We start from the raw sequence: 12,293 nt of genomic DNA, 5'->3' as shown, positions 1-12,293 counted from the left end.
GGTTCATAAATTACAATTTATAGAGTCAGCTTCTCATTTCTGAGGAGTGCTGAATTGCTAAAATGAAGTATAGATATCTGTAGAGTTTTTGTTGGCATTTAAAAGCACTTTTTGGTATGCTAAGAATGAACAAATAACATGATACAAGATCCAGAGGACCTGTGGCCAAATATGGCCCTGCTTTCCTGATATTTCCAGGCATGATGTCTCTCTTGCGTAAAACCAGAACGCTCATCCATTTCTGCTGGAATGTGATTAAGAATCATTCTATAAACATATCTATCTGTCATAGTGAGAGGCGTAAATGTGAACGCTTTCGCTGCTTGAGAGACATTTTTCAGTCTATTGTTTTCTGACAGATGGGGTAAAGGTTTTAAGGTTTTTTTTTTTTTTTTTTTTCATTCCATACTTTTGGATGTGCATCGACCGAAGGTTATTGTGGTATTTGTTTCACGGTGCCCTGTTTCTGGTCGAATCAACTTTAGCTTTAGCGGCCGGACACTTCAGCTCTTGTCAGTCTTAATGGGAAATTACATTTAAAATGAAACATTTTGTTTGCTTTCCCGGCTCATGAATCTATCTGGCCAAGGAAAAAATAAGCATGGCAGGAATGTGTGGTCTAAACGGACAAAATACCAGTTTCGGGTTATGTTACTCAAACTATTGTGTCCGCATGTATAGTTCCAAACCAGACTTCCATGAATCAATTTAATAAATTTAGAGCGCAGAAATGCTGAACTTCGTTGAGAAAGAGCAGTGATAAAGATGAAAGAGTGCAGTTATGTAAGCCCTGCGTAAGGCTATTTTCTTTCAGTCGTCTTTTCCTTGATTCCAAAAAGTATTTTATGACAGTTTACAGAAAATGTAAAAGTTGTTTTTAAAGTATTCACTTTTCAAAGCATAAAATTGAAAAACTTGCATCTCTTCCCTTGGGCAAGATATTAGGACTTTCTTTTGACATGCTGACTTAACAAAGTACCGTTTTATATACATGTCTCATTGTGCTTTTCTCCCCCCATTCACCCACTCCTCTCCTCATCCAACTCCCTCCTTCCCTCACTCGCCCCTTTTTGTCTGTCTCTCCGCAGCAGATCTTGGCACTGACGGATGCGTTGTCACGCGTAGGAGTCCAGAACCTCTCTCCATCTCTCTCGTTTTTTTCGGCACTCCCCCTCCTCCTCCCAGCATCCCTAATAAGACACATGCTCCTGGGCTGGGTTGCTCACTCACGTTAGGCTCTCCTGGCTGCGACCGCCGCGAGCTTCTCTCTCTTCTCGGTTCCGCCCCCGGCTTCATGGGTTGAAGGGCAGTTTGTGTTGTCCACAAGATCTCATCTCGCCCAGATCTCCGCACCCAGAACTTCATCGTTCTCATCTTCATCCTCTTGAGTGCTATGGTTTGTTCTCCGAACATGTACGGACTTGCAGCGGCAGAGGCCTCCAGCCAAGGGTGTCGCGGCCGGCTGTAGTCAACTTCGTTCCACCTGCCACAGCGTGAAAGGGGCCCCCTCAGCTGTGATCTGTCTGCCTGCAGGCGGGACCCAGCGTGACTGGGCAGCAGGGACTATGCATTTGGGACTGGTGGCGCTGGCAGTTGTCTTCCTCGGCTCCATGGGTCACGGCGATAACCTCAAGGCCTCCAAAGCAAGAAGACAGAGACGAAGTGAGTGCTGATGTCTCTTTCTGTCTCTTTCGTAAGGTCACATCATTAGATAGCTCACAGTCCCTTGAGACACAATGCAACATTTCACATGTCAGTTCCTATTATTTGTGGCTCATTAGAGCATTTCTGAGTTCCTTGGAATGTTCTTGTCATTTTTTTCAGCCAGTTTTGTGGGGTATTGCTTGTGTAGAACCTGTTCTGTTGCTTTTAATAGTAACTTTGCTTTTTAAGAGTCAATTTTAAATGAGCATGTTATGTTCCTAAGCATAGCCAAATTTCACTCATTAGAGTTTTTTTTTTTTTTTGCCTGAATACATAAATATAATGCCTAACACACTTCACTTTGGTAATTTGTCTGGCTTCAAAGCAGCTCTTACCTTTTTATGACTTTTTGTTTTTCTTCTTTTTGGAAAAGTTAGTTTTGAAACCCACACATGCTGCAGAACTCACTCTGAAATATTGCATGAGTTCTCTTATGCGTGAGAGAGCACTGACATAAAATGAGTGTTTCTTATTTTAAAGAACACATTTATGTTTATTGAAAGTGGCTTATCTTATTATTATTTTTTTTTTTGTATACTGCTATCAAATATTCTTTAAGTAAATACTTAGAGGCTTTGGAATAATGATGGGAAATCAACCTCCAAAGTTATTATATATGTGTGCACATCTCATAGTAAGAGCGCTGATGTAGGTTTAGTATTTCATATTTTAAAGAACACATTTATGGAAAGTCTTATTTTTGTGTACTGCTATCAAATACTCAATAATGCATTCGGTGTAATGTTAAAAAGTCAACCTGATGATCAAATTAAATTTTTTTTTTTATCCTAATCTGACTTTAAGGGTTGAGATTGTCATTATTCAGTGTAAATTGTACATTGACCACTGCTGGCAGTGTTGAGGAGTGTACAGCCTCCTCTAGAGGAGGTTGTAGGTAAAACTACACTGGCTGTGCACGAATCTGCATTGCATTTGCTACTGGTTAGACTGCTCTTTTTTAACTTTGTTATTAAGAGACAATAGTATTTTTTACATTTATACACCTGCCAGAAACTATAAGCAACAAAACAAACATATATTGTGTTGTGAGAGTTATAGCAGGTGGCTGAAGCTAGAAATCATGTAGCACGAGGAAGCCTAGAAGTGCAAATCAAAACACAATGGCAGAATGTAAAGCTATCCGAGGAGAAATAAACTGTGAGTTACTCAGTGAAATAAATCTGCTGATGCTTCACAATCTGTTAAGACTTCTTGACCTCACTGTAAGCTCACCTGACTAGTGCTTCTTGATAGCGGAGATTTCTAGCAGTTTTATCAACAAAATGAAAGCAAACACCTCTGACAGCTGTTTTTATACAAGTGACTGATCAGCAGTCACGCTGCTTTTTTCCCTCCCTCTAAAATATCCAAACCATACCAGCAAAACATCTAATATTTCATTTTGTCTAAGTGTTTATTTTTGCTCGTTATAAACTATTTTAAATTATGATACCTCTCTGTACATTCATTTTATGGCACGGCGCCTGTCGCGTCAAAAAGGGATTCAGCTATTCTCACTCATGTACATTGCAAAAATATTTTTTAATCAGTATTTTTTTTGCCCCATTTTTCCACTAAAATGTCTAAACATCCTTTAAACAAGATAAATTTACTTTTAAAATTGTGTAAGCAATAAGATCTGTTTGCAGGGAATATATTTTGATTTACGTTTATTTCCCTTACCCCTTAAATTTATTTCTTGCTTTAAGCATAAACCTTTCTAAATTTGGCTTGGTTAAAGTTTTTAAACAAGACCAAATGTATTTGCTAGTGTATAAGAAAATTACATCAATTAAATATAAATAAAGATATATTCTCTGAAAACAAGTCTGATGCAGTAAATGGGATATTTATATTTTTTCCAGCTAAAATCAATGAATGTGACCGATGTAGCCAAAGGTCTTGTTTGTAGTTCCTCAAAACGCTGCTGATGAAGACTTATTACTGCTTTCTAAGAAATCATGCAAAATGCAAAATTCTGTTTTTTTCCTCTCTGAGGTTTAGGTCATTGTAAACCAGCCACATTCTAGGCAACTCCTGTAGGGATTTAGGTCTTTTTCACACTTACTTGTTAATGAAGTGGAAAGCTTTAATATTTGAATGTACAATTCATCACCACACCTATTGTTTCTCGAGGATAGCAAAATAGTTTCATGTTATTCAACTGGATAAAATTACTCATTTTATGGTTTCAAGGGGGAAACGTATGAGTGTGAGCTGCAAAAAAGTTTTTTTTTTAATAAATGCAAAAATGCAATACGAATAACCTGAAAGAGCAAGATGTGTACATTCTGATACAAAAAAATAACATTGCTATCTTACACATTCTTACAGTTTGATATGTTCTTATATTTTAAGGCCAATTTTAAATTGTTCAAATGAAGGACTCTTTCTAGCCCGGATTCTGAGAAAAAAAAGTCTGGAGGTGCATTTGTTTTGAAATACAAACCAGAGATTAACATGATGTAAATTCATAAACAATGAACATGCTAATGTAAAAAGTAAAATAAGGCAATAAAAGCAATATCTTTAGACTTTAATTGGCTACAGTCATCTGAGGGTCAACTTTTTCTTCATGGACGGTGCCATGAATGCAGGCAGAAGGCATTCACTATGCTGAGCCAGATGTCCAATCCTATGGATTGATCCATTATGTTTAATGATGCTCTTACTGCATTGACTACTTTTTCATTTCAGGGAAATGTTTGATTCTCTGCTAATAAATTACCATTAGATTACCATTAGAGCAATGAAGTTTTGGAGGGTATTGTAGGTTGTATGATGATTTCGTTGTGGGTTTGGTCATAAAAAGGTCTTATTTATTACTTGCACTTTCTGTCATCTTTCCCTTGAAAAGGCAAATCCAAAGAGGACATTCTACTCATAATGATATAACACTGTCTAGAAGTGCAGTGGCAACTGATACTGTCTTTTATAGCATGTGTGCAAGGTAAACCTAACCAACCTTCCTGCTGCTTAATAGACCCGTGCAAAACAATCATTAACATTCATCATTTATAATTCTAGTTTCATATTTATTGTTCCTGCTGAGAGACCTTTTCATTTATTTCAGCTGTGGAGAGGAAAGCAGTAATCGGATAAAGGACACCCCATTGCCTGAAAATGAGCCACTTTTTTTTTGGTGGTCCTTTTCAGCTGAACCCACTAGGGAGTCCTTGCTACTGAATATTAATGGTAGATTAATTGATTGATATTAGTGGTTAAAAGCTATTTTTTTTTAGTTTGATGAATGAGATTATGTGATCTAATAGGTATTTTTCTCATGTTTTCCAGTAAAAATATGTAAATTTAAGGGTTGTATTTATCTATTACGTTACATCACTCACTGTACTCGCAGCTTATTTAGAGTGGGATGCCATTTGAACACTTTTCAGCACAGAGATTGATTGCCCTGAGAGAGTGTATATTTAGAGCTAATGCTACACACATAGCCCCGTAAATTAAAGCAGATGACTGCAGTTTTGACTCCAGTCAGCCTACAAGGAACAGGATGTGCACTCTGACATGCTTTCGGAGTAATTGTTTATTTCTTCTTGGCCTCAAACGCAGAAATTTTTGGATGTTACAAGCAAGGCATGGAAGTCACAAGGGATGAGTGAGCTTTCTTAGGTAACTGATTTTATTTCGTCATGTGTCAGCGTTTTGGGGCACCTGGACAGAACAAGTACAGACTGAAGTTTCAGGCCTCTTTCTTCCTAGCTGACCCATGAAAAATCTGTGTGCAATGTCCCAAATTGAAAAGCCAGTTCTCACAGTGCTCTCCCAAATGAATTATATTACACATACAGAGTTTGTATTATACACAGCACTGCTGAAATATCTATCTATCTATCTATCTATCTATCTATCTATCTGTCTGTCTGTCTGTCGAAACAATCACATTATTCACCACATTCATTAATACTGTAACCACCAATGATATTAAACTAGCGCATCTGACCCGTGGATGCCAAATGCTGAGCCAGTGATCTGTTTTCTCTTACTCTGTGGGTGAAAAACAGGGTTGGGGGATGTAATGCAAAGCAAAACATTGGTAATACGTGGCTGTTTGTCTGTTTCTTCTAGGAAGTCTGTGTTATTATTGTAGGCTGTAAATGCAGAGTTCATGGTAGTTCAACTCTGGCCATATTTTTCGGTCTTTCTACGCAAACCCTACGCAAAAAGCATAATGAGGACTTATCTTTAATCATCCTCTTTGTTTTAATAGTGCACTCTCTAGGTTTCAGCCAGAGACTCGGCGGCCTGTTCCCATCATGTGCGTGAGCATTTTTATAGTGATAAAGGCAAAGCAGGGGATAACTGTGGATAAACAAGGAAATACCTCTCGTAAATTGATTGGTGGTACCTCTTTACTCCTGTTGTGGGAGGAAATTAATAGCTTTATTTGAGCCTTTTCTAACTTCAACCTACCAGAGCTTTTCCAGTTGTAAATTGAACGGCCTGCTCCCTTTTCAAGCATGTTTTGATAGCCAATTAGTGTGAACCACAGCTTGGAGTCATTATATTTTGTTATAGGAAGAAAATACTTTTGTTACCAAGATACACTCTTGCATCACTCCGCCTAATACCTCTCAGATGGTTCTGATTTAAACTTTCATTCTAGATAACCTTAAATTTAAATGTTAGCATCAAGGGAAGTGAGAAATTAGCGGAGCGCTGTTTTTATTTCACAACCCTCTGGAGCCTTTAATTCATCATTTCTTGACTGTATACTTTACACTTGCTTTGAAATACCACATGCAGCTGTCCGCTTGTTAGCTTAAGTATTTTTATGACCCACACATTGAGACCAAAATACGTCGTATCCACAGGTGTCGACTCCAAATCGCTGCGGACGTCACCAGACCCCTTCTTGTCAACATTTCCCTCTGACGTGTTCGTTTCTTTCTCATTTTGAGTGTTTTTGTCCTGTTTTGAAAGACGGCTGTGCATGTGAATCCCTCCTTCATCTCAGACCTCTGAGTGGCTGCCCCGTTGCAATTATTCAATCTGCTGCGTGCATTTGATTTGTCTCCAGATCCCCATGATGTCTTGTTAACAACATTTGTCTTGTATTAAGGGTACATTTGTAAATGCTTGAGTGCAAAAGAATTTGCTCCAAACATTACTAATTTAGTTGTCAGGCATTTAAAGTAGTAATTGAGAGCAGAGGTTATAACAAAAAACACGGCTCAAGTATGTTGTTAGGCCCTCTTCTGCTTTTGGCCGGGACCCGGCGATATCCGAGATATCCGTGTGCTGCTGCTCTGAGAATGTCCCAGGTATTCGAACGGAAATATAAGAACCTTATTTTTGCACATTTTCGCGTATGTCACGGCAATTTAGCATTGAAATCTGTTTTGTGAAATTATTTGCAGTCCTTCTCGATTTAAAGTTCAGTCTGTGTCAGTCAGAAGAAAAAAAGGGATTTAAAATCACATTTAAAACGGGAAATAATCAGTTTTAGGATTTCAAGCATTTAAAAAAAGAAAAAGAAAAAGAAATATGACCTAAAATGAGAACATTTGCTCATGCTTCCACTGAAGTACTTTAAAACATCTCAAATCATTCTGGATGATTCATGATCATCAGGTTTTAGACTTTTGGACCCCACTGTAAATCCTTCCAGGATTTATCCAAAATCACCAAAAGAAAAGAGTGAGATTTATAGTTAAGAACTAGATCCCCTGTTTATCAAAATGAGATAATGATGATAATTTTGAAGGGGTTATGAGTGGGGAGGTGGATTCTGTTTCATTTGGTAGGTGTCTGGTTTTCATTCTGCCAAAATCCACAATTGCTTCCAATTTGAGTCAGTTTGTAAGTTTGATCAAAGACGGCAGACTTGTAATGAGATGTAATGAGGTGTGAGGAAACCATATGAGAGTCTTGACATTCTTGAACTGACTACTTTTTAGGTAAGAAACTCTAAGAGCCATAATAATTTAAAGTCACCAGATATTTCTGTCCACTTCTTCAATGTCAAAAATAAGCAGAATTATTTAAATAAAATGTTTTTGTAAAATCAACATGTAACTGTTATTGTCTTTCTTGATTTCAGAATGTAAAATAGAAAACTGTGAGGCATGTTTTAGCCGAAACTTTTGCACAAAATGTAAGGAGGGCCTGTACTCACACAGAGGGCGGTGTTTCTCCAGCTGTCCTGAAGGATTCACCATCAATGGCACCATGGAGTGTGTAGGTGAGTGAGCTGCACAAGCCAGGGATTTACAACATTATACTTGTATAAGGTTGTACAACAGCATTTTCTAGTATATATTGTTTATGTGTCTTTTTCAGTCATAGGAAAAATGAGTGCCTAGGTGCCATTTTAGGAAACCGATTTGTAATATGTGACCCTGGACCACAAAACCAGTCATAAGTAGCGCGGGTAAATTTGTAGCAATAGCCAACAATGCATTGTATGGGTCAAAATTATCGTTTTTTCTTTTATGCCAAAAATCATTAGGATATTAAGTAAAGATCATGTTCCATTATGATATTTTGTAAATTTCTTAACATAAATATATCAAAACTTTTTGATTAGTAATATGCATTGCTAAGGACTTCATTTGGACAACTTTAAAGGCAATTTGCTCAATATTTAGATTTTTTTGCACCCTCAGATTCCAGATTTTCAAATAGTTGTATCTCAGCCAAATATTGTGCTATCTTAACAAACCATATATCAATGGACCCTTGGTCGAAAAATTGACCCTTATGACTGGTTTTGTGCTCCAGGGTCACATATAAATTTCTGTTAGATTTTATCAGCAAAAATGAACAGCAATTTTCTACCTCATACTTTTACATTTTTGTCATTTAAAATGACACAATGACACATTTTTTGTAGTTAGTGCAGTTTAAGAAATGTTTATTATATGTGACCTTGGGTTTGGGTTTATTATATGTGTCATAAGGGTACATTTTTAAAAATTGAGATGTATATATCATCTGAAAGTGGAATAAATAAGCTTTCCATTGATGTATGGTTTGTTAGGATAGGGCATTATTTGACTGAGATACAACTATTTGAAAATCTGGAATCTGAGGGTGCAAAAATAAATATTGAGAAAATCGCCTTTAAAGTTGTCCAAATGAAGTTCTTAGCTATGCATATTACTAATTAAAAATTGAACTTTGATATGTTTACGTTAGGAAATTTATAAAATATCTTCTTGAAACATGATCTTTACTTAATATCCTAATGATTTTTGGCATAAAAGTCGATAAAAATCGATAATTTTGACCCATGCAGTGTATTTTTGGCTATTGCTACAAATATATAAAGGTTTATTGTATTAAAATACATTATCATCACACAATAACATCATATTGTTTAACAGTAATATATAAATCAGAATCTGATCTGGTTTTATTTTGTATATAGCCAGTATATTAGGTATTTGGTTTAGTGCATGTCACCAGATGTTGTCGGCACATGGCACTTATGTCATGGAATGACTTTTATATGAATAGTTGTTGCGACTCAGTTATGCCGATGGAATGATAAAACTGGAAACTTCTCGGATACCTTGTGCTTTTTTATTTCCTTCAATTCTGTTTTCTTTTTTCGGTGGTTTCTCAATCGCTGTTGAGAGGAACGTTGGCAAAAGGCCTGTTGGATGATAAGGGTTTTTATTGATTTATTTTGAAAATATTTCTGTCAGAAGCAAGCAAACACAGCACTAATAGCATTACTCGCAATGGTGGTGCTGGCTCCTCCAGGCTGTTTGGCCTTTAAATGGGGAGCCTCGACTTCCAGTGTGACATTTTGCCAAAGCTTATGATGCCTCACCTGCGTCAACGGGTCAGTCCACCACTTTGTTATGTGTATTTTTCAGTCTGTGATTGTTTTTGGCAGAGATGAGTTCCCGTTGACTGTCCTGCCCCCAAACACTTTAGACCGAAAAAAATTGGATACTTAGAAAATACTTGAAAACTGCTTGAAACCGCTCAATGCAATTGGAAGTCTGGAGCTTGACAGCTTGTCATTACGTTGAATACAAATGGAGCCTACCTCATACAATCATAACACATGCTCGTCTTTTTAGCAAAATGTAATTGGAAAATGTGAGTGATGCTGGATTTTAGCAGTCTGAATCTCCGCTGTGAATTCTTTGGGGTTTCCTAATGCAGTTTCTTCAACTTTTGTTTGGAGTAACTTGTTTCTCAGGCCCCCGTCCAGAGGAACAAAATGTACAAACCCCAAGCAATTTCTGTCTTTTCCCTATTGTCTGAAAATATAGTAAATTATGTAATTGGCATATACTAGATTCATTCAAAAAAATTGGTTATTCTGTTTTTGTTTATTTATGTCTGTGTTGCAGTCCAATGTGATCTAAGTGAGTGGAGTCCGTGGGGCCCTTGCATGAAGAAGAACAAAACATGTGGCTTTAAAAAGGGTAACCAGACCCGTACCAGGGAGCCCTTACAGCTTCCAAGTCCTGCCACTTCCACAGGGGCCGCTCCGCCCTCGGGCTGCGTCCCAGAGACACAGACCCAAAGATGTACCGTGCAGAAAAAGATCCCTTGCAAAGGTAAATCAGAGAAAGAACAACACAAAAATGTTGGAAAGTGGATGGATAGGAAATGCTTGTGCTGAAAGGAATGCGTGAAATCTGTTATCCAATTTCAATGCGCATGTTTGCAAATTACAGATTTGTTGATTTATTGATCATTTATCATTTTTGGCCACTCGGAAAAACATGTAAACAGTCTCCTGGAACTAATTTGATTTGGTTTATTTATGGTTTTTGACATAATACGGTGTAAATAAATCCTTGAGTGTTCCCAGTAAATAAACAGAAGCCCAGCTGGTTTGTAATCTTTTCGTCGCTGGCTGCGGATCTGAGGGCGGCCTTTTGTTTGTTGCTTTAACTTACTGGAAAGTGAGGTTAATATGCTGCTTTGGCTCTCGAGCGGGAACGGAACGTTAGTGGACCTGTAATGGACCTGTCTGTAATCTGTTCGTAAAAGTCTGAATGTGTTTCTCTTGACCGTTATACTCTCCTGGATGGCTTGTGTAGATTTCAGCCTAAAATATAGGAGTTTGCTTGGAAGAAAACAGTAATTTATTGTATGAGCCTACAAAAAAAGCTTTTAATGACCCAAACAAGAATTTTCAGCTCATTTGTTAACTGAGTGGTTACACCATCGTTCAAAAGTTTCGGGTCAGTTCGATTTTTTTTCTTCTTAAAGAAATGTTACAATTACTAAGCAAGGATGCATTAAAATGATTTTTATTTTTACATTATTTTACATTATTACAAAAGAAATCTATTTCAAATAAATGCTGTCCTTTATAGCTTTCTATTCACCAAAGATGAAAAAATGTCAAGGTTTCCACAAAAAAATAAAATAAATAAATAACAAAAAATTAAGCAGCACAACTGTTTTCAGCTTTCCCATCACAGTAATAAATTACATTTTAAGATAAAATAGCAAACAGTTATTTTAAATTCTAATAATATTTTTTTTTAAATATTACCGTTTTTAAAGTATTTTCGAATAATCAAATACATTTAGCCTTGGGGAGCATACTTTCAAAAACATTTAAAAAGGTCTTTAAACTTTGTGCAATTTCTTACAACTTTATATATATATATATATATATATAGTAATTACATATACAGTATATATACAGTATATTTTCAGTATACATTGTTGCCATTAAAAGATCCCTTAATAAATGACTCTTAAAGTATACAGAGGTAATATAGAAGGAATCATTTGCCCAAAATAAAAACCTTTGTGCTGCTTTAAACCTGAATGACATTTTTATAAATGAAAACAAGGATGAGAAGATGATCATAACTGTCAAGCTTAAAAAGCACATAAAAGTATGATACACAGTCATTATAATTTTTATGCTATATTCCTGAAGTCAATCAGTTACTTTGCGTGAAGACTGAAGTTTAGTGCGCTCCCTACACTCAAATCATGCATACAAGAAAGTGCAGTGAGTGGAAAAGAAGGAATTGCAACAAACCTCAAACCTTACTGGATCTTGTGTTTGTTGTCAATGTGATAGTTTTGAATGTCTGCAGGTGAACAAGATTTGAAAACTAAGGAAGTCTCCCACACTCTGATAACCACTGTGGGCTTTTCAAAAATAAAAATAACTCATTTGCTCAGATTGTTTTCATGAACGTTTCATGAAATTTACAGCTGAATAGTTTACAGCAGACCTTGCAATATCAATGCCAATTCAGAAATCAATCCAGGCTAATAAAAAGTGTTTGCGTGATTGTAATTGCTTTCACTCATAGTCTATTTTTGTATTTTCTCTTTTAGGTCCTCCAATATATATCTTCCAAACCAGAGATCTCCTTTAATTTAATCATTTATTCAAGCAATTCATATCAGTTTAGGAAATTGCATGATTCATGACTCAATCTAAGCTAATCGTAGCATCACGCTTTGGGTGGTTCTTAAAATAAACACCCGAACATATCTTCTAGAGCGCTTAGTTGTCTTCACACTGTTGAGAAACAGTGCGTTCCTGGAAATGACGTCTTATTCTGTGCGAACAGCCTCACAAGATCAAGCGCTTGCTGTTCTTCTGTCGGGAGAAGTAGGCTCCATGC

At 36.7% G+C, this 12,293-nt stretch overlaps 1 protein-coding gene across 1 annotated transcript; it reads left to right on the top strand.

Annotated features, from left to right (window-relative positions):
- Positions 1-7,833: 7,833 nt before the first annotated feature.
- On the top strand, positions 7,834-12,053 carry LOC107716863 (R-spondin-1-like). The gene is made up of 3 exons (XM_016523472.1): positions 7,834-7,906; positions 10,035-10,244; positions 12,001-12,053. Exons 1-3 carry the CDS (start codon positions 7,894-7,896, stop codon positions 12,039-12,041), a joined length of 264 nt encoding a protein of 87 aa, XP_016378958.1. The 5' UTR covers positions 7,834-7,893; the 3' UTR covers positions 12,042-12,053.
- Positions 12,054-12,293: the final 240 nt, after the last annotated feature.

The sequence above is a fragment of the Sinocyclocheilus rhinocerous genome, unplaced genomic scaffold (genome assembly GCF_001515625.1).
Source record: "Sinocyclocheilus rhinocerous isolate Xijiao unplaced genomic scaffold, SAMN03320098_v1.1 scaffold300, whole genome shotgun sequence".
Lineage (NCBI taxonomy): Eukaryota > Metazoa > Chordata > Actinopteri > Cypriniformes > Cyprinidae > Sinocyclocheilus > Sinocyclocheilus rhinocerous.
The sequence above is the reverse complement of the archived record's forward strand: the minus strand, read 5'-3'. Positions and strand labels throughout refer to the sequence as shown.